General features: G+C 39.5%; 1 protein-coding gene across 1 annotated transcript in view; it reads left to right on the forward strand.

Moving 5' to 3' along the window:
• KDR (kinase insert domain receptor) overlaps positions 1–23,387 on the forward strand; it is a 50,947-nt gene that overhangs the window by 23,703 nt on the left and 3,857 nt on the right. The window contains exons 16-29 of the mRNA XM_044682172.1: positions 1,948–2,054; positions 2,496–2,631; positions 3,985–4,089; positions 4,314–4,427; positions 6,026–6,114; positions 6,760–6,916; positions 10,512–10,609; positions 14,066–14,188; positions 14,303–14,414; positions 15,592–15,691; positions 16,290–16,395; positions 19,355–19,506; positions 21,603–21,699; positions 22,773–22,858. Of these exons, the coding sequence (XP_044538107.1) occupies positions 1,948–2,054; positions 2,496–2,631; positions 3,985–4,089; positions 4,314–4,427; positions 6,026–6,114; positions 6,760–6,916; positions 10,512–10,609; positions 14,066–14,188; positions 14,303–14,414; positions 15,592–15,691; positions 16,290–16,395; positions 19,355–19,506; positions 21,603–21,699; positions 22,773–22,858 (1,582 nt within the window). The remainder of the gene's footprint in view (positions 1–1,947; positions 2,055–2,495; positions 2,632–3,984; positions 4,090–4,313; positions 4,428–6,025; positions 6,115–6,759; positions 6,917–10,511; positions 10,610–14,065; positions 14,189–14,302; positions 14,415–15,591; positions 15,692–16,289; positions 16,396–19,354; positions 19,507–21,602; positions 21,700–22,772; positions 22,859–23,387) is intronic.

Raw genomic sequence — 23,387 nt, forward strand, 5'->3', positions numbered from 1 at the left:
AGGAAGGAAGAGAGGGAGGGAGGAAGAGAGGGAGGGAGGGAGGGAAGGGAGAGAGAGAGAACTATTTATTTAGCTCCTACTATGTGCCAGGCATAGTGTTAAACACTTTGCAAATATCTAACCTGATTCTCACAATAATCCTGTCAGATAAGGGCTATTATAATCTCCATTTCACGGTTGAGGAAACTGGGGCAGACAAAAGTTGTTACTTACCCAAGGTCTCACAGCTAGGAAGTGTCTGAGGCCAAATCTGAACTCATGTTTTCCTGACTCTAAGCCTTGTTGTCTATCCACTATGCCACCTAGCTGCCTTTAGAAAAACCACTTTTGCAGTTCTGTGGAGTATGGGTTAGAGTAGGGTGAGACTAGCAATTAGAGTAGAAAGTGGGATAAGGCAGAGAGGTCAATCTAGAAACTTTTGCCGTAGTACATATGAGAGGCACTGAGCACCTGAACTAGAATAGAGTCTGAATTAAAAAGAAGGCATAAATGAGAAATACTGTAGCATTAGAGATGGCAATTATTTTGATTAGCTTTGTAGTTTGAATGAGAATCAAGAATCAAGAATGACTTCTGGGTCTGGGTCTGGGTAATGGAAAGAATGGTGCTATCCTTGACCAAAATCAGGAAGCCTGGAAGAGGAGTGGATTTGGGGGAAAGGATATTTTTATACTGTAAATCACAATCTGTCTCTGCCTGTTCATTCTGTGTAATTCACCCTCCACCTAAAAATTTTAAAAGATCATTCTTTCCCCACCTTCAACACCTCCCTAGCCCAAGTAATTGGAGTAGGGGTGGATGGAGGTAGGGGTTGGGAAAAGGATTTTGTCTGCATGGATGTCTGGGTGGTAGTTAGGTATTAACCGACCTGACTGGCCAAGGTCTAGAAGAGAAGGGAAGAAGCCAGGAACTGGAGACCACAGCAATGGGAGGAGAAGGGTAATGTTGGGGGCAGTGATAATGGATGAAAGGGCTGGGGGGAAAGTTCAATGATTGGTTATCACAGCTTGCTCATGATGTGATCTATCTTCCAAACTTCCAATTGGTTGCTCATTAACCCTTTGGGGTCATGGTGTGCCCCCCACACACTTCGAAGACCACCCTCCAAGAACACCCAGATGGTACTAAGACTGTCCTTTACTACCGCTTCTCATTTACTTATCTGTTTTCCTTTTGGAAGCTTCAGTATAAGGAAAAGCTTCCTAAGAATTAGGGTTCCCTGTTCAGTTGGCCAAATATGGAATGGGTTACCTCGGGAGGTAGTGGGGTTTTCTCCTCAAGCAAAGTCTTAGCTCACTTTTTTGGAGATATGCCCTGTAGAATAAACTAGATGATCTCTAAGGGCTCTTCCATATTTAAAATTGTGTGAGTTCCAAATACCTATTTCTTAGGGATGTTTAATGTATTCCAAATTGTTTCTGATTTATTCATTCAGATTCCCACTCTTCCCCCCTTCACTTACCTCATGCCCTGGTTTCCTAAAGGAGTCCATTTTTTTTTCTGAAAAATTTGTGTCACAAAAATCAAAACATAAATTAACAAAGTAAAACGGATTTATTTACACAACAATGAAGGACTTTTTGTTTCTAGTGCTCATTATTTTTCCTTTACTCTTTGATTTGATGTCAGTCTTTTCAAAATTTTCCATATTTAAATCCTTTGTGATATTTTACATTTGTCATTAATCACTCTATGGCTTCAATTTTGGGTTTCTTAGGACTGAGCTTCTTTAAATAATTAATGTCTTTTGCCATCATTAAAGCTAATCAATCTTGTAAACCTTCTCCTGGGGATTACTTGTTTAGCTTCTGTTCAGCAATTCACCATCTTTATTACCATTGAACTTTAAAAATTTAAATACTTCAAATAACTCAGTTTAATAGCCTACATCAGTGGCTTTCCAGCTCTTTCTGACATATCCAATTGTTGTTGGGGTTTTTTTTCCAGGTGCTCAGGAGAAGACAAACCTGGAGCTCATTATTCTAGTTGGCACAGCCGTGATTGCCATGTTCTTCTGGCTGCTTCTTGTCATCATCCTCCGGACCATTAAACGGGTAACAAAACCATTTTCCTACTATGCATTGGTTTTCCCTGACAAATGGAAACTGACTGGGATTCTTTGTGTTGTTTCTTCCCATTGTCGTTGAATCAACAGGGACATTTTTCTTTCAATGCTATGTCATTCTTGCCTGGCTTTCTAAGGACCTAGCCATTGGGCTTTAATTGATAGAGGCCAATAGGGGGGAAATGTGCTTGAACTGTCTTCAATTATTAAGATTCAAGTACTTAATTATGAGCCCTGTGGGAGCAAGAGGGCCCTCTGGCACTACGGTGCTAGGGGTGCATTGTGACGGCTTTCAATCTCAATGAATTTTAACTGGGAAATGAAGCACTGGGAATGTGGCCACACACAACTCCTACCAACAACCTCCCCCTCAACCCGATGCACACAACAAAATGTGGTGTATGTGACAGAAAAGGGTAATGTTTTCCAGGCCAATGGAGGGGAACTAAAGACTGGATACTTGTCTATCATCATGGATCCTGATGAACTGCCCTTAGATGAGCACTGTGAGCGCCTTCCCTACGATGCCAGCAAGTGGGAATTCCCCAGAGACCGGCTGAAGCTAGGTGAGCCTCCAAATGACATTAATTGGAGATGAAATGTAGCAAGTCATGTTCTTTTTTAATGAAGTGAGATAGAGGATACGAGAGGCTACATTTATGAAACGTCAAGTGAAGTTAAAAAAAAAACAACGGGTAATATTCAGATCTGAATGAAAGATATTTGTTCCTTTGGGGGTTAATAGTCAAGAAGCATATATTAAGTTCCAGTCATTATATTAAATGCTGACCATACAAAGAAAGGAAAAATATGGTCCCTTCCCTCAAGGAACTCATAGTCTAATGGAGGAGACGACAGATAAGTAAGTAGGTACATTTACAAGATACATATTAGAGCCTGAAGGAGAGTCACTGTAGTTTATTGAATAGGAAGGATGATATGGTCAAACCTACATTGTAAGAAAATAACTTTGATAGCCAAGTAGAGGATAGATTCAAATGGAGGAGAGCCCTGAGACAAGGAGACCAATTAGAATAGTGCAGGTAAGAGGTGATGAGGATACAGGATCAAGGTGGTGGCTGTGTGAGTAGACAAAGGGAAATGTATGTGAGAGAAGTGAAGGCAGTAATGACAGGATTTGGCACGAGATGATCACTCATTTAGTTATGTTAGGAGGACTTTTATTCTTTAAACCATGCTACGTGAAAGTCAGTTTAAAGGACTAGAGGTGATCAGGCTGAAGAAGAAAATGCTTAGCAAGCAAGTTTTGCCACTTTCAATCAATAAGCATTTATTTTTTTCTTTTTATAAAAACCTTTACCTTCCATCTTTGAATCAATATTGTGTATTGGTTCCAAGGCAGAAGAACAGTAAGGGCTAGGCAATTGGTGGTGGTGGTGGGGGGGGTGGCTTGCTCAGGGTCACACAGCTGGGAAGTGTTGAAGGCCAAATTTGAACCTAGGATCTCCCATCTCTAGCCCTGGCTCTCAATCCACTGAGTCACCTAGCTGCTCCCTCAATAAGCATTTTCTTAAGAGCCTGGCACACTACTAAACATTGAGGGTACAAATACTGAAAATGAAATAATCTCTGCTCTCAAGGAGCTAGCATTCACTTATCTGAAAGGCAATCATGTGGAAAAAGGATTCAATTTTTTCTGAAGCAGCAAAGATTCAGACTTTAGGATAAGCTAAAACTTCCTAATTACCAGGACTATTCAAAGTGGAATGAATTACCTCATTAGGTAGACACCTCCATCACTGAAAGTCATTTTAGAGATGACCAGTTTGTCAAAGCTGTTGCGAAGGGGTTTCTTTCTCAGATATGGGTCAGATTAGATGGAATCCTTTCCATCCATAACCTTTGCAGTCTATTCCTCGAGCAATTTGATCCAAATTTGGATTTTCTTTTGATGCTAGGCAAACCTCTTGGTCGCGGTGCCTTTGGTCAAGTACTGGAAGCTGATGCCTTTGGAATTGACAAGACAGCAACATGTAGAACAGTCGCCGTCAAAATGCTGAAAGGTAAAGGCAGAATAACTAAACTAGAGTGTTTCCTGCCATTTGCTTCAAATCAGATGACAAAGTGGGAACCCAAGGTTTCTGCAATAAAGGGTAGTGGATAGGCATTGGTGCCACTTAGGGGAAAGCCATTCAGGGGGAGTGTTGCCAGCATTCAATTAAAGAGAGAGATCATTTCAGATTCTTCTGATACTTTACAAGTTAACTTTTTTGTTTTATGTTTGTAGAGGGAGCAACACAAAGCGAACATCGAGCTCTCATGTCTGAGTTAAAGATCCTCATTCATATTGGCCACCATCTCAATGTGGTTAATCTTCTTGGTGCTTGTACCAAGCCAGGAGGTAAGAAGCTGCAGGTGGTTCTGATGGTCTAATTTTGAGATGCTCTTCACCACAAACTGTATGCATAATAGAAGGTACAGATGATGAGAAACAGCTATTATATAGAGGAAAAAAAACTTGGATTTGGTACCAGGAGATCTAGATTCAAATCCCAGCTTTGTCAATGACCTGGGACAAGTCACTTAAATTCTGAGCCTCAGTTTCCTGTCTTCCTTCCAGGAGAAGACCAAATGAAACAACTTAGGTAAAGTGTTTAGCAAACCACTCATGTTCATCACCATAGATTGGCCAGTAGGTGATAAATGGTTTGTTGTTTGGAACACCCATATTAATTAAATAATGGATTCTCAAAGTATTGTTATTATTCTTGCTGTTAAAGATGCAGTAATTTATAGATTTTTGGTCTCATTCTTAAATAGAATCAAGTATAGCCTCTTCAAAGGAGAGGCTAAACAAGGTATAAAACATTTTCATTTTATTCTAATATATACTACGGATATTTGTATATACATCTTATTTTTTCCCATTTGATTATAGACTCTTTGAGGGTGTAGACTTTGACTTCTAACTGCCTACTAAAAAAAAAAGAACTTAGGCCATAATGGCACCCCATAACCTGGTAGACTTTGACTTCTAACTGCCTACTAAAAAAAAAGAACTTAGGCCATAATGGCACCCCATAACCTGGTACTACTTGATCTAGAGAAACTTTCAGCCAAGGATCCTTTTCCTCTCTCAGAATGCTATTTCAGGAAAAGTTACCCCATCATATACCTTTCCCCACTATCTTCCCAGTTTCGAAACTAAACTCCGCCATTTTTCCTCTCTGGACCCACTCACTCTCCCAGTAACTTTCAGATCAAAGTGCTTTTCTCCAGCTACCACTCCCCTTTGTGTATGTCATCTTGCCAAACAAAATGGAAGCTTCTTATGGGCAAGAACTGTCTGTCCTTTTGATGCTTGCATCCCTACAGGTTAACAATGTTTAGCACATGGTAAGCATTTAATATATACTTTTTAATTCATTCATTTCTCTCCTTATCTCTTTTCCCTGCTCTTCATTCTACACATTTTCCCCTTTCTCGGTTCTCTGTGTCTTAGTTCCTAATGTTCTTTATGTCTTGAACATCTTTACTGCCCTTCTTTTGTCTTTTGAATTTCTGCCAGTCTTTTAAATCCCAGTTTAAGCACTACCTCCTCTAATCTCACTCTGATGACCACAGTCAGCAATGAATAACCGTTAGGGACATCACATAACACTTTGCTCACACTTTTCTTGTGCAATTATCATTTATTAGTGTATATTATGGTTTTCTTTGCATCTTAGCGCACTTTTAGACTCTAAGTCCTATACGATAGAGACTTTTATCAAATATTTTGGCTCTCTTAGGCTTAGCACAAAGGAAGTGTTTAGTCGATGTTTATTGAATACAGTTATTCACCTTCTGTCCCCCTCAGAACTATGTGCCTTGCATTTAGATTGTGCTCTAAAGAGATTTCAGAAAGGAAGGGAGAAAACAGGGGGAAAGGAAAGGGAATGAGGAAGAAAGATGATAGAAAAACATTTTTCCTTTTTAAATATGTTTTGCCTTCCGCAGGGCCACTCATGGTGATTGTAGAATACTGCAAGTTTGGAAACTTGTCAACTTACTTAAGAAGCAAGAGGGATGAATTTGTCCCCTACAAGGTATGGCAGGGGCTCAATGGAATTAACTAGCAATAATCTAAAATAAATAGAGAAACATAAATGAGGGATAAGTGGTACTTTTGCAGTTGAAATTCTGTGAGAAAATGATCAGATACAGAAAATTCCGGTATTGGGCTAGAAACTCCTCACATTCTTCACTGGATGCTCTAGACTTCCCTTTTCACTTTTAGGGAAAATAATTCTCAGGCTTTATTTAGGTGACATCAATTTACTGACCCATTTTAGATGGGAAAAAGACTGTTTTAGGAGTGACTAAGGAAAGGGAAGAACAGTTCCGGATTCTTCTCCCACCATCTCAGTCCTATTTAGCATCTCAGGGGAGGGTGCCAATTCCTTCCCAAAGAGCCTGAGAATGTTGGGAAGTGTGACAAAAAAAGAATTGGAGATGACAAATTATTCCTTCCTTTAAATAAAAAAAGAAAGAAAACTTTGGGAAATACCACCCATGGGTTAGAAGAATAGACTTTCTCAAACCATTTACCAAAATTACCACATGTCTACAAATCAACATCCATTTCTTCTCATGCAAAATATGCTTTTGTGATTTAGGTGCCTTTTTTAATGTCTGTGAATCACTGGTTGGAAATTCTGTCCTACATGGTGATTTAAACTTTTCTTTCCCAGACCAAAAGTTCACGGTTCCGACAGGGAAAGGACAACTATGTGGGGGAAATCCCTGTGGACCCTAAACGCCGATTGGACAGCATTACCAGTAGCCAGAGCTCAGCAAGTTCAGGGTTTGTGGAGGAGAAATCCCTCAGTGATGTGGAGGAGGAGGAAGGTAAACTGGCCATTGACTCCATTTTGCTTTTACTTATGTGCCTTTGGGGAAAGATAATGGGGAAGTTGCCTCCAGTAAAGAATCTAATTATAAACAGACCACTGGCCTTCTGGTGTACTTGGATTTCTGCCTCTCCTCAGCCTCACTAAAAATGTAGATGTGGAAGGAGGTAAGTTTATAAGCTGAGATGAGCTCTTCTCTAGCATCCCTTTCTGTTAGGGGGTTGGCAAAATGACCCTGTAGTTTTCATTCCGAACATGCCAGAATGAAAACTTTTGCCCTGGGAAGGAGACACATCCGTGGTAGTGCTGTGGTTGTTCTTTTGATCTAAGGAATCAGGTTATTCTTATGGCTTTTAAGAGAGGGAGGCTTCTAGTTAGAAGGTTCAGCTCAACATCAACCCAGCATCATCTCAGATGACCCAAGTCCGTAGTCTGTATTTCCAAATGATCAAATAATTGACATGAGTTAAGAGGGTACGTGGGAGAAGTGGATAGAAAGCTGACAACTGAGTTTAAGAAAACTGGAATTTAAGTCCTGTTTCCGACACATAATATTAGTCTTGGAATTTTTCAATGTTCCATCAAACTCACAAAGACTACACAAGTTGCGAAAACGTGGCCATTTTCAGTGTTGGAGGGAGTTTCCATGCCAGAGTCCTCCACACTGATAAAATCACAGCTTTTTGGATTGCATATGCAAAATTCATTAGAAAAGTACTCGTCTCTGAGGTTTTTTGACCAGAGACACCTCACCTGGGAGAATGAGAGGGGAGCTCCAACTTTTCTTCTTTAGGAATAAAGAACCTTGGGAGCATACTAGAAATTCTTTGGGGCTGGGAGGGAGGGGTTTGCATAGAAAGGAAGTGCTATGAGAAATGTTGGTGATTGATGGATGACTCAGATCTGACTCCTTTCCCTCTAGGAAATAAAGTGCTAACAATACTAGGCTAGGGCTTACCCTAGAGATAAACAAGGAAGAGATAGGAGGACTGCCCCAACATATCGATTTAAATGGCTTTAGAAGCCCCCAAAGTGCCATATAAATATTAGTTGTCTTAATTATTATTCTTTTATGTGCCCAAACTTAATGGCACTCTCTCTGGAGTTTCCTGGCATCCATTTCTTTATGAGACTCCCTTTGTTTTTGATATCTCTTGTAGAATCGATGAGGAGGAAACAAATAATTTGGGGCACAATGTGGTAACAGGGAAAGAATATTTATCCAGGAGTCAGGAGAGCTGGGTTCTAATTCTTAGCTTAACTGATAAATATCTCTGTGGCCAAAAGCAGGTCATTTTCACTTTTTGGCTTCAATTTCCCTATCTTCAAAAGGAAGTGGTTGAATTACATGATTTCTGTGGTCCTTCCCAGGTCCAAAATTCTATAGGATTCAAAGTCTAACAAACCTCTAGGAACATACATTATCATGGAGCTCCTTTGAAATATCTATAAATAAGTAAGGGATATCATGCCCATTTCCATCAATCAATCAGCAACCATTTATTAAGTTCTAAGGAGTGTCAGTCACTGTGTTATGCACCAAGATACAAAGAAAAGAAAGAGAAAAAGTTCCTGTCTTCAGGGAGCTTACATTCCATGATCAGAAAACTGTGTGGTTTATACAAAATAGATACAAGGTGATTTTGATGGGGAATACACTAGCAGCTAAGTTAGGAAGAATTTGATGTAAAGGTAACACTATGTGAGTTTTAAAGAGGACTAGAAATGATAAGGGGCAGAGGTGAGGAGAATAGGAATTAGCCAGTACAAAGGCAGGTAGGTGGGAAATGGAGTGTTTATATGAGAAACAGTACCAGTTTAACAGGACTACAGGAAATGCAGAGCGATGTGTAACTAAGTTAAGTTGGGATGAGGTTGTGAAGGACTTCAAGAACCAAATGGAGGAGTTTATATTTGATTTTAGAGGTGGTAGGCAGTCACTGGAGTTTATTCAGCAGGGGAATGACATGCTCAGACCTGAGATTTGGGTAAATCACTCTGGCAACTGTGCAGAGGGTAGATTTGAATGGGACAAGAAGCAGGAGGAAGATCATTTGAGAGGTTATTACAATAGTCCAGGAGAGTGGTTTTGCATGCAGAGAGAAGGGGATAGAGATGAGAAATAGGGTAGAAATAAAAATGGTAGCAAGACTTGGCAACTAATAGATATGTAAGGGGAATAAGAGTGAGAAGCCAAGGATGTCACCAAGCTTGAGAACCCAGTGACTAGAAAGATAGTGATACCCGCAGCAGTATCAGAAAAGTTCAGAAGAGGAATAGTTTGGAAGCAAGGGAGAGACAGTGAGTCCTCTTTGGACATGCTAAAATGGAGATGCCTGTGGAGCATCCAGTTGCAAGGGTCTAGTAGTTGATGATGTGATTCTGGAGTCAGTATAGAAAATAAATATTTGAGAGTTATCTGGTAGACATGATCATGAATGCCAGGGGAACTCATGAGGGTACCAAGTAAGGTACTGTGGACAGAAGAGAAGGGATTCCAGAACAGATATTGGGGGAACAACCACAGTTTCAGGGCACAGTCTGGATAATAATTCAGTAAAGGATTCTGAGAAGGAATGTTCATAAAAGCAGGAGGAGAATCAGGAGAGAACAGTGTCCTAAAAGCCTAGAGAAGAGACAAAACCCAGGAGGGGAAGGGTGGTTAAGGAATCAAGAAGGATAAAGACAAAAGGCCATCAGATTTGGAAATTAAGAAATCCTTGGGAATTTGGAAGAGGGCAGTTCTGTCAGTAACTCGGTTTTCTATGCATTCTCTTCTTTCCTTGGGTATCTCTGAAAGATATCTTGGGTATCTGTCCCCTTTTATTAAAGGGGACATTCTAAGGACAGATTGATTTTGGCTGTCTCTAGAAGAGGTATCATTGCCAGGCCCCTACTATTTTCATCTCTTAAAGTTTAGGAGCAGCACTTGGGAGTAGTGCATTGTGGTTTTTAATTTTCACTTATACCCATTTACAATAAACCACAATAGAATTAATTATCTGAACTCATCCCTTGCTTGAAGTTTAGGGCTGCTGAATGGTTCTTTTGAAGGAGGAGACCCACTCTTAGACCTTAACTGAAAAACTTTACTCTAGTTTTTCTAAAAATAAGAAAGAGAAAGCAAATATTATTGTGGTCATTTTCCTTTTGTCTTTAGGAGATTCTCTCTTATTCCTTTAGCTTTTCTCTTACACAGCCCTAGAGAGAACAAATTTCATAAGCCAAGATGGTATTGGTTTATTTTTAGACTTCTCGATAGGATGTATTGTTTATCACTCTGGACACAGAAACAACAGGAAAGTATCCAAAGTAATAAACTACCAGAAAAAAAAGTTATTCCCAAACTCCCTATTCCTTATTCCAATCTTCCCTCTCACCTCTCTTCCAGCTTCCAAAATATGAGAACATATTATTAATTCCATACTCTACCCTGAGGACACAAGAAGGATAATGTAATTCATTCTAAGAACGACTGCTGCTTTTAATTCTTTGAGTGTAATTTTCAGGGCATGAAGTTATTATTATCGCCCTAATAATCTGGGGAGGAAGAGTACTGTTCATTGACCACCATCATCTGTCTTTCCAAACAGCTGCTGAAGACCTGTGCAAGAACCCTTTAAGCTTGGAACACCTCATCTGTTACAGTTTCCAGGTGGCCAAGGGCATGGAGTTTTTGGCATCACGAAAAGTAAGCCACATCATTGGGGCACCAGGACCAATTAGGCCAAGTGTGCCATAACCACAACAGCAGTAGTAGTGGTTGTAAGTGGGGTGGTAGTGGTGGTAGAGGTCATGATAGTCATGATGGTGGTGGTAGTAGTGATGATGGTGGTGATGGGGTAGTGGTGGTAAATTAGTGGTAGTAGTAGTAGTAGTAATAGTAGCTGTTTTTGCTCAGACCTATGGTTAGGGAACTTCTCGTGAGGAAATTTCCTCTACCACTGCAGATAAGTTAAATAGCTATGACTTATCATCTTAGGACAGGTCCACTTAACCTGGAGCCCAAAGGACCTAAAGGGTTCTGTAGATAGATTTGGAGGAGAGGGGGAAGATGGGATGGTTCATGAACTTGGATGGGGAAAAGACCTCATATTAATTTTTACTATCTTCTAACTGAATTTTAGCCTTTCCTTCAATCGTTTAAAAACATTTTTCTTTGAAGTAGCATATGGGCTTCCCCTGAGAGTCAAAGGAGCCCCAAACCCAAAAAAGGACCCCCATCTTAGAGAGTTTTCTGGGGGGAAAAGAAATTCAGTGCTATGCCCAGGGTCACACAATATGGGACTTCAATGCATGCTTTCCTGATTCCAAGGCCAGTTCTCTATTCACTATTTCTACATATTTACTCACCCTACTAAATAAAAAATGAAGAGGTGCCAAGTATTCTATTTATAGCCTGTAATTTATTCTTGAGTCTTAACAACTCTGAAAGAAAAAATGAATAAGGAAAGGGGCTTGACTTGGAATGTGGTTTCACTAGACATCAAGGACTTTGGGGGGCTATTTTTAATTTCTCTACAGTCAATACTACCTTCAAAAAGCATTTATTTGTAGTATAATTAAAAACTAGGAAGGACAGATTTTAAGATGAGAGATTAAAAGAGCTAAAATTAGAAATCCAGGCTAAACAATGACTGAAGTGGGAACGTGCTAGTTTACAAATATCCAAAACAGAGAGAGTCATTGGTTGAAATCCTCTCTCTTGAAAAGACCACAAGGAATGCTTTAAAATTAAACAAAGGAAAAAATCAATTGAATATCAGGAAAAAATTGACGGCCACCAAAGTCTCTGACTACAGTTGTCTCCAAAGGGAATAAAGAGACTTAAGAATATATATTTTTTTACCTTTTCCACCCACATTCTCATGGATGAGGGATGAAATCTCTAACCCAATTTATTTTTCTAAAGTTTAAAATACTCCAGAGCCTTCTGATCCATTGCTTCAGACACTTCCTGCTAGGCAGCCCATGTTTTCTCCATGTCCTGGAGACGAGACAGGAAACTGGGTGTCTTGTGGGGTCCCTCTGAAGAGGAATAAGCTGTTCCCCTGGTCCCTTTGCCCTAGTGGAGGAACTGAAAGGTGTTTTTTTTTCTTTAAGACTGGAGAGGTCAAATTATCCAGGCTTCTTTTGGCTGCTAACAGGGAAAAGAGTGACCTCTGACTCCCTTGGCATCTGTATACTGCCAAGTATCAGGATAAATAAGGCAGCTCTTGAACTGACTGGCAGACTCTATCTATTCCTCAGATCCTTTGTTTTGTTCTATTCTTTTAGGAAGCACAATTGAAAGCTCTTCCAGCAGCAAAAATATTCTGTAGTAATTCAGAGTAGTGGGATTGTTAGGGTGACAATCTCTCTGACCTTATTATCTATGTACACATCTTTCTTGTGATCCTTTATTTATGGAACTTCTTTAAGGTATAATAATAATATACAAAATATGTAATAACATAACATATATTCTACAATAATAACATAATAATATTATTTATAAATCTAATATGTAAATATATTATAATATGTAATAATATAATTTATGTCACACTTTAAGGTCTACAAAGTTTCTCGCTTATATTATCTGGTATGATTCTCATGCTGACTGTTTGTAGGTTTTTTGTTTTGTTTTGTTTTTTACATATTGGTGAACCTGAAAGAGCATTAAGTAATCTGCCTAGGGTAACACAGTTATTAAATGTTCCAAGTAAGATTTGAACCCAAATCTTTCTGATATCAAGTCTAGGGCTCTTTCTAATATACCAGTTGCTTCCCACAGTCCTCAGTTTTTCTTTGAAAAAAAAAGAATCTTCTCTCTTCCTACATTTTCCTTCTGTTAAATTGAACAAGAACTATTCAGAGATATAGCTTTGCATAGAAGAGTATTGAACTGCGAGTCACAGAGATATACTGTATTAACTTTTGGAACTTAGTCAAATCAATTAACTTTCTTTAATTTCAATTTCCTCATCTGTAAAATGGGTGCAATAGTCATACCTAACTCGCAGTATGGGAACAGCTAGGTGGCACAGTGAGTAGAGCTCTGGGTCTAAAGTCAGGTAGATCTAAGTTCAAATCCTTCCTCAGACACTAGTGGAAACTGAACACATCAACCTAACTCTGTTGGCTTCAGTTTCCTTATTGGCAAAATGAATTGGATAAAGAAATGGCAAATTACTCCAGTATCTTTACTAAGAAAACCCCAAATGGGGTCACAAAGAGTCAGACAGCACTGAAATGACTGAACAACAAACAAATCTTTAAATGTTGGCTGTTATTTTGAATTCTTGAAGTTCCATCTTCCTTTCTACCAGCAGGGAAATAAAATTACAAATAAAAAAGCTAAAGTCACTCAAATCAAAAAATTAGATGATGATAAACACCAAATCAAGAGAAGTTCAAAATAGTGGATTGCCCTCAAGAAAAATTCAAAGCATAGTCAATGTGATTGTTTTTAGTGTATTAGGAATTTAACTTCTAACAGGTTACATTTAGCTTATTAGACCTCTCTGAGAGTGTACCACTTCAGGATGAAAGGAACTACTCTGGGAAACACCTTCGGTGGTCCACCAAAGCATCAATCAGTGGGTCAGTCGTGGGATAAAGAAACTGACTAGATGAGCCAATAAGGCTGGTATCTGATGCCTGTGCACTCATTCAGAAATAAATCCCACCCTGGTCTACCTGGAATGAAAACTGTTAGCTATATATGGTGCTTTGTGCTGAGAAAAGCAGCTAGCAGAGGGAAGGGGATGTGTGGATGTGACCAGAAACACATTCTTCATTGTGGCCAAAGTAAATCTATTTACATCTTAACCTGCTCTGCACCATCGTCATCATATAATTTGATTACCTAACTCCAAAGGCTTGGAGTGATGATTTAATAAGCAGATGTGTGGTTAGATTCCACTTATAAATGCTCTCTCTTTCTCTTTTAATGTTGATAAAAACCGTTGACACTGCCCTTGGTAACCAGGCTCTTTTCTGATGTGAGACGTGAGGTGTATGGAATCACCTCCCCCCTCCAAAAAAGTCCCAGATTTTTATATGATTTGACCTCAGCCCGTGAGGTCCCAGCAGATGTAAAAGAGATCAGCTGTGCAGAGACAAGACCTAAAACACACATGCACATCCTTTCTTCTCATTGCAGTGTATCCACCGGGACTTAGCAGCTCGGAACATCCTCTTGGCAGAGAAAAACGTGGTCAAAATCTGTGACTTTGGCTTGGCCCGGGACATTTACAAAGACCCAGATTATGTCAGGAAAGGAGATGTAAGTTTGAAAGATGCATTCTCCCGCTGCAGCCAAGAGTGTTTCAGAAACAACAGAGATCTTTTTGCTTCTCTTCAGTGGTTCTCTAATTCTTATTCTTCTTCTGGTCTATAGGCTCGACTCCCTTTGAAATGGATGGCCCCTGAAACCATTTTTGATAGAGTATACACAATTCAGAGTGACGTGTGGTCCTTTGGAATTTTGCTCTGGGAAATATTTTCCTTAGGTAAGTCACTTCTTTTCAACCCATCTGGCCTCCAGATATGAAAGCCAAGAGATAGAAGCTAGTGGGACCAGTATGCCTTCTCCTTGTGTCTCCATTTTTACACTTCATTGGGCAAGACTCTATTTCATGCTTGAATGATAATAACTATAGGTGTGAACATGAATAATAATAACAATAATAATAGAAAGGTAAGATAATAGAAAGAATAATAATAACTTACAGTTGTACAGTATTTTATAAGAATTATCTCTTAGGGCACTAGAAAGAACTTTGGCTTTGGAACCAGAGGATCTAGTTTGAATCTCTGCCATATACTACCTGCATGACCTACGCCATGTAATCTCAGGTCTCTGAACCTCGTTTTGCTCATCTGTAAAATGAGACATTGGACTAGCTGGCTTCCAAGGTTACTTCCAACCCTAAATCTAATTCGTTTAACCTCTTTTGGTTTCAGTTTCCTCAACTACAAAATGGAGATAATAATAGCACCTTCCTCTGAGAATTTTTGAGAGGATCAAATTATATAAGATTAGTAAAGTACTTAGCACTATGCCTGGCATATAGTAAATAATTAATAATGCCCATTTCCTCCCTTCCTATGATCTTCTACAATAAAAAAAGACATACTTCTGTAACATTTTACATGCTTAAGTATGCATCAAACTTAAATGCTTAAAAAGTATTTTAAAATGCCTAAAATAGTGACAAAGCACTCACTTCACAATTAGTCTATGAGAAAGTTTGTGCAAATATCACTGCTTTTTTACAAAACAAGAATCAGAAATTCAGGTAGATACAGAACTTTAACAAACATCACTTTAGCATTAGATTCATTTTCAGTTGTGTTCACCTCTTTCATGATACCATTTAGAATTTTCTTGGCAAAGGTACTAGAGTAATTTGCCATTTCCTTCTCCATATCATTTTACAGATGAGGAAACTGAGGCCAATAGGGCTAAGTGAGTTGCCCAGGGTCCCACAGCTGACAAGTGTCTGAGGCCATATTTGAATTCAGGAAGAAGAGTCTTCCTGACTCCAGGGCTGGCACTCTATCCATTTTGCCACCTAGCTGCCCTGGGACTTGTATATAAATCCATTACGACACAGCTTTTCTATGTAGTAGGGAGGGTGAGAGGTAAAGAAATACAGAAATATCTCATTTACTTTTTCATCCCAGGTGCCTCCCCATATCCTGGAGTAAAAATTGATGAGGAATTTTGCAGAAGATTGAAAGAAGGAACTCGAATGAGAGCCCCTGAATATACTACCCCTGAAATGTAAGACTTCCTCAAAGATGGGCATTCCAGTGTTCTCCACAATTACAGTGCCCATTTCCCTTCCTCTTCATAAGTGGAATGGGCTCCCTTGAGAGGAGGCGGGGTTGGGTCAGGCTCCTCCTCATTGGAGGTCTTCAACCAGAGGTTGAATGACCCCTTGTTGGGTATATTTAGAGGGGATTCTTTATGATGTATGAGTTGAATTAGATGGCCTCTGAAGTCCCTTCTGACTCCAGAATTCAATAATTCTGTTGTCCTGTGTCTATCTTTTAAAGACCAGCTCAGGTCCTGCTTCTTCTACAAAGCCTTTCCTGATCACCTTTGCTCAAAGAGATCTCTCCTTCCTTTGATTTCAATAGCGTGTTTTGTCTACCATTTGTTTAAGCTATTATGTGCTACCTTTTGTGATTCCTTCTCTGGCTACAGCTCATCTGTCCTCTTAGAATGTCAATGAAGATCCTGACTCCTGCCCTTTTGGGTTTTCTATGGTGCCCAACACAATTTCTGTCATAAACTAAACATTCCAGAAAAACATGGTCATGCTCCATCCAGACAAAGAAGATCTGAGAATGTGATCCTCAGTATTCTTTTCTTCTAGGTACCAAACCATGCTAGACTGCTGGCATGGAGAGCCCAAGCAGAGACCTACATTTTCAGAACTCGTGGAGCATTTGGGGAATTTGCTGCAGGCCAGTGCTCAACAGGTGTGTAAAGCCCACAAGGGATATAAGCGATCCTAAATCAGTGTGTGTGTGTGTGTGTGTGTGTGTGTGTGTGTGTCCATAGCCTTAACCAAAATTGAGAATGAGACAGATTCTCTCAGGCTATAAGAAGTAAGTTGGTCCCTTTTGAAAGCTGATGTTCGTCTAAGACACAAGGGTACCAATTCATGAACTGATACAGAATTAACTCTAGATAATTCGAGTAAGAACAGTAGAAAGAACACTGTTAGAGACAGCGTGGTAATGATGTGTTTGAAAAATATTACTATTACTAGTACTAACATTTACATAGCACTTATATGTACCAGACACTGGTCTGATTCATTTATAAAATCATTTGGAATTATTATCTTTATAATTTTATAATTAAAATATAACCATAAGAAAGGTGAAGAAAATAATACATACTTTAAGATATATCTCATATGTAATTACATAAATATATCTGATATATAATTATCTCATATATTTACACAACAAGCCTGGAAGGTAGGTGCTGTTATTATCCCCATTTTATAAGTGAAAGAACTAGGCAATGAGAAGTTAAGTGGCATTCCCAAGGTCACCCAGTCAATGTCAGAGACCGAATTTGAACTTGAGTTTTCCTGACTCCTAAGCCTTGTGCTCTAGCCACTGAGCCACCTAGCTAACATTTCTGTAATAATCATAATAGCTAACATTTATATATATATATAACAATTATAAAATCACTGAAAGGTGGGTGCTATTATTATCCCCAATTTATCTATGAAGAACTGGAGAAATAAATGACTGTTTAGGGTCACACAGCTAGTAAGTAAGTGCCTTAGGCAGGATTTGAACTCAGGCTGTCCTGTCTCCAGAACCTAGGTTCACTGTCCATGGTACCACCTCATTGGCCTAGATTGAATTCTGGATCTGTATTTCGTGTATTAGGGCAAGTCTCTTCATTCGCCAAAGTTTTGGTTTTTGTCATCTTCAAAAAAGAGAGCTGGACTAAATAGAGTAAACCCAGCCTTTAAAGCCTGTAAAGTCATTTAACCCCTGGGTCTCTGTTTCCTCACCAGCAAAATGGGACTAGCAGGGGTAGCACTAGGTGACTATGGGCAGTTGTGAGAAAAACATATAAACTACTATAGAAATGTGAACTCCAGGGACTGACAGTGCTCATCCTCTTTCCAAATAAAGCCGGAGTAGCAGAGCCAAGATAGAGGCTGAGTAGCAGCGAAAACCTGAAGCGTTCTAAGCATCTTTCCAAACCAACCTTAAAATGGCATCCCAAATTAAGCCTGAATCCAGGGTATCAAATCTGTTGGAAACATATATACTTATTTTAAAAAACAGTTTTTTATTGCTACTTTGGTTTTTGCATGGGCTGGGTTTCCCTCGATCCCTCTCCCTCCCCTTCAGAGAGCCATCCCTACACAAAGTCCCTTAAGGTGTGAAAGAAAGCAGAAAGGTTCTTCTGCCCTCTTTCCTTCTCTCTCCTCTGGCCAGAACATGCTTAAGCAATGGAAAAATCCATGATTCTCACCCTCCTTCTAAGCTCGAAGATCTCACAGCCTCATGATTCTACAATCTCTGTGAATCTATCTGAGGATTTTTTTTTTGGTCTTCCTCAGGAATTCCCTGAGACTTGCGGGGGGCTTCCAAGAGTTAGTGGCTCTTATCATCAAAGAGTCCGCTCTGTCCCCCAAACAATATGTCCTGCTAAGATGGAGCCTTGTTAACCTCCAGTTCTGTCTTTTGTGAAGCACTAAAGGTAGATGACTCAAGACCAGCACCTTTTTTTTTAACAATAAATTCTTTAAGTTGCTTTTTGTATTTCTTGATTAAAGAACTGCAATTTTTTTCTTCTCAAATGACCTTTCTATCTGTCCCTTTGATCATTCTTCCTGCTTTTTTTTTTCTGAATTCTCTTTCATTGCTCCATAGTCTTCTTAAATAAAGCATAAAGGCTAAACCTGAATTCAGTACTCTCCAAAGGATGTGATCAATGTGGAGAGTCATCAAATTCATGCCCCTATTAGGAAGTCCCTACTATGTGCAGTGAACAGGGTGATCTATGAAGGAATTACCTCTCATTTCTTGCATATGATTCCTTCATGTCCCAGGATCATGTTAGTTTTCTTAAATGGTAGCTAGGTAGTACATTGGTAGAGCACCAGTCCTAGAAGATCTGCATTCAAATCCAGCCCCAAACACATACTAGTTATGTGACCCTGGGCAAATCACTTCACCCTGTTTGCCTCAGTTTCTTCATCTGTAAAATGAGCTGAAGAAGCAAATGGCACACCACTCAAGTAACTTTGCTAAGAAAATTCCAAATGTGTTTTGGTTTTATAAGATTATTCACTTATAAAAATGAATAATATGGAAATATATTTTTGCATGATAATACATGTATAACCCAGATTGAATCACCTGCAGGCACCCAGAGGGGGAAGGTAAGGGAAGGAGGGAGAGAAGTTCAATCATATAACATAGGAAAATCAGTGTGGAAATCTGTTATTACATGCAATTGATAAAAATAAATAAAAGAAATGAGAAAAAAAAGAAAACCCCAAATGTGGTCATAAAGAGTCAGACATGATTGAAATGACTGACCAACAATAACAAAGCATTGCTTTGCAGAATAATATTCTACTTGTGCTCCATTATGACCCCCAGTTCTTTTTCTGATATTCTTGTGCCTGGGCAACCTGTCCCCACCTGATTTCTCTGTATGCATGTGTCAGTACCATACTACCATGTAATTATCCATACTGTAAATAATCCCGATTTTGACAGATCGCTTAATTGTATCTTTCTAAGTTTTACATTCTGCTGCCAGAGCAATATCCTCTTAGCCAAGGGAGCCACTATGGCTTTGTTGTGTGTGTTTGTTTTTTTAATTTGTAAAAAGGATTTTAATGCACAGAATCCATAACAATAACATTCCTCTTTGTCTATATTGTTACAGGATGGTAAAGACTACATTGTCCTTCCTATATCAGAATCGTTGAGCATGGAAGAGGATTCTGGACTCTCTTTGCCAACCTCACCTGTTTCCTGTATGGAAGAAGAGGAAGTGTGTGATCCTAAATTCCATTATGACAACACAGCAGGAATTAGGTACAGTATACGGTGACTATCCCACTGGGGCCTCCGGACAATCCTGGGGGGCATGGGGAAAATGAAAGGAAGACCTTTCAGCTGCTGCATTCCGTTTCCAAGTTCCCACATTTAACCTTGGCCATGGGGCTAATAATAAAGCAGGAGTACCTCTTTAAGAAGGCCTTTGTAGGCTCCTGCAAGTCTCTAATTCCTGTTTCAGCCTTGGGTCTTTGTCCCCTTCCAGCATCCCAGCCCCTGCAGCTGCAACAGCTGGAATGTCACTGTTGGCTGGTCGCTGGGAAAAGAGACTGGCTCAGAAAGAAAACTGTATTTTTCTTATCACCTCATATTTTGGTGAATACATCAGTGGGTGTCTAGATTGTAAAAACTTCTCTAGAGGAGACCCCCCCACTAGAATACTGGGGAGAAGAATCTTGAACTGGAAGGGGCTTCTCATATCCTCTCAAGCCTTCCCCAGTCTGATTTTTAGCATCTATATTTTTATATTCTGTGTTATTTGCCCATGTACATTTTTTTGTTGTTTAGTCATTTTCACTTGTGTCTGTCTCTTTGTGACCCCATTTGAGGTTTTCTTGGCAAAGATATTGGAGTGATTTGCCATTTCCTTCTCCATATACATGTATGTATACATATATATTTATATAGCTTTAAATTCCATGTATATGTATATATCCAGTTGTACATACATATAGACACACACCAATAGACATTTGTTTGTTTCTCTATTGATTCATGGACTGGTCCTGTAATTTCATTGATTTAGGAGCCTGTGATTATGGAGGAACTTTTACCAGTGCAGAGAGATGTCTTCTCTGAAACTTTGAGTCTTAAGAGAGTTTCTCGGCTCACTGAAAGACCATTAGATTTTTTCACGGCTGTGGGGATATTTTCCCTCTTTAATTTCTATCACCAAAAGGAATGAGAATCAAGCTTACTGTTTCTCAGCTTAGTGTGCTGTTTTGCATATGGTCCTGCAATAGAAAGGAAGTCACATTTGAGGGGAAGCGCCGAATGTGCTGTTGGTTGGTTGAATCTAAAATGGGGCTGCTAACAGTTATGTACAGAATCATGGAAAAATGTGATATGGCAGTTTCCAAGCAGACCTGGCTCTTATTTTCTGCCTGAAGGCTGTCTTATGTTCTTTCCAACCCAGCCTTCCTGTTAAAAGACAAAAGGAAATCAAATCCTTCAAGAAGATCTTCCCTCTATATCCCAATCCCCGGCTATGTACCTTTTTCTTTCTTCTTTTTTAAAAAAAAACCCACAAACTCCACTAGCAACTTTGAAACCTTCTGGGTGGAAATAATACAAAACCAAAACCAGCTGTAACTCAGCAGAGTTCATTGGGACATAAGGAAGAGTTGATAAATTAGGTCTTGATTCTTCTCTCCCAGCTTTATCTAGATGAGGGCTGGGAGGGGAAGAGAGATGACTCCAGGGCAGTCTGATTTATAACTGGCAACTTTCCTCTTTCGGGCGGATACCCTAACTAGGCAGGAGGCTACCCAGTGAGAGGGTAGTCTTAGGATGGCAAGAGTCAGGGCAGTGCCCATTCATTAATGAGCACACTGTAAATGGAGACAAGGAAACTTCAGTTTCTTTGCTGCATTTCCTGGTGCTTCACTATGACTTACAGGTGTTTCCTCTGCCCTAGTGTATCACTGAACTGTTGGACATTATTTGGAAAAAGAGATACTAGAAGATGCCTTAAAACAAGAACAACAGTTCAAGAAAGGAGTTCCATAAAGGCAGGAAATAGAACCAAAAGGGCCTGATTACTTAGCTTGCTGCTGTTTTCTTTAGTCCAGCTTTCGACCTCAGAAATACAACCCCAAGAAACAGAGACTCATCCAGACCACTTGGTTCTTATTATACTTTTAAATGTATGTCGCAGGAAATTAAACCTCTAGCATTTGCTAGGAGAAGATGTCTCTCTGTTTGCGTTGGGAGGGGGTTTTCCTTCTTTTGTTACAAAGGATGTTTTGAAGGTCATTATTAGCCTTGTGGTTAAAAGATAATGAACTTAAATATTACCTATGGCATCAACAGTCAAGGAAACCACCCCTAAAATACAAATATTTGTTCTTCTACAGTCAGTATCTGCAAAGTAGCAAGAGGAAAAGCCGATCCGTGAGTGTAAAAACATTTGAAGATATCCCGTTGGAACCAGAAATAAAAGTAATCCCAGATGTAAGTATAGCTTTTAAAAACAGCTTTAATCAATAATACATGAGATGCAATTTCAGGTAGATAAATATTGGTTTAAGTATTCATATCCTGGGACCCCACTGTCCTTGGACTCCATAAGATATAGGGAGGTCTGATAATGGGGGATAACCTTATAATTGTTTCTTCACTTATTAAGCCCCCTTGTCAGGGATATAAGACAGATTAGCCAGTGTTATTCAGAATTCTAGTGTGGATCTTAAAATTAATATACAAGGACTAAGTATTGTATTTTATAAATTTTTATTAATAATAAACTAACAAAAAAGCTAACTAAAAAGGTACTAACCCAGCCGCTTGTGAGAGCAAAAGAGATCTAGAGAGAGGAGCTACAGAACTTATAAAATAATAACATGACCACTCAAAGGTGGAGGTGCAGGAGAGATTAAAGGGAATTTTGGGAAATACTAAGGGACTTCTGGGGGATGAAATCAAAGGTTCGAAATCTCCATTTATACACTAGGACAGAGCAAGTAATACTTACTGAGCTACTTCTTCCCAATGGATTGGGGAATGTGCATATCTCAAGCAGAGGAACTTCTCTCTCCTTTGGCTGGGATGAGTGACTTCCTTGTATTAAAGTTTATACTCAGTACAAGAAGATCCCCTTTCCCCCAACCCACCAATACTCATACACATCAAACACACACACACACACACACACACACACACACACACACACACACACACACACGAACATGCACATATCCAAGGCTGGTGCCCAGCAAGATGGCTCTCCTGGCTCCTGGCTACGACTCTCTGATCTTGCTTTTAAAATGGTGTCCAAAGTGTAGGGGGCCTGGGTATATAGAGATGCCCACCCAGAGGAATGCCATCTCCACTTGGGAAAAGACTGGAGTAAACTGTAAGTCAGACCAGGCTCTGACTTCTGGGCTCCTGGAAGGTAGAATTGTCTGAGGAAAGGTGCAGAAGCTTAATATCCATCAATGGGGTGTCCGATAAAAGTTTCGACGTCATCAAACACTGGTTGGCGATTACCCTCAATGAATAGCTGCCATTTTGTTGTTTCCTAAAAGGACAACCAGACTGACAGTGGGATGGTTCTTGCTTCAGAAGAATTGAAGACACTGGAGGACAGATCCAAACTAGCTACACCATTTAGGTAAGGCTCTACCAGACAGAAAGACACATTTTGACAAGGAACTTGGTGAAAAATATTTCAATTTGAAGAAAATAATTGTTTAAGGACAAACACTCATTATATTGTTATTGTCTGTGCAAGTTAGCATACACTCACATGCTGATGGTCTAAGATAACTCCTACCAGGAAGTCAGACTTGGAACTTCAAAGGAATTGGGCAAACTCATATTTTATAAGTTTTCATGAGAATTCATATCTGGTAAAGGAACTCTTCATTTGTGATGTGCAGAAGCCTGGGTTACAAGATACTTCATCTCCTGGCTTCAGTCATTTTCCTGACTATCCCCTTTGCCTGGAATGTTCTTCCTGCTCTGCTCTGACTACTGACCTCTGTGGCTTCCCTTAAGTCCCAACTATAATCCTACTTTCTACAGGGAGCCTTTTTAATTCCAATACCCTCCTTCTATTATTTCCCATTTAGCCGTATGTAACTTGCTTTGTATAGATATTTGTTTGCAAGGTTTTCTTTCCCATTAGACAATAAGCTCCT

Source organism: Gracilinanus agilis, chromosome 6 (genome assembly GCF_016433145.1).
Source record: "Gracilinanus agilis isolate LMUSP501 chromosome 6, AgileGrace, whole genome shotgun sequence".
NCBI classification, from domain to species: Eukaryota; Metazoa; Chordata; class Mammalia; order Didelphimorphia; family Didelphidae; genus Gracilinanus; species Gracilinanus agilis.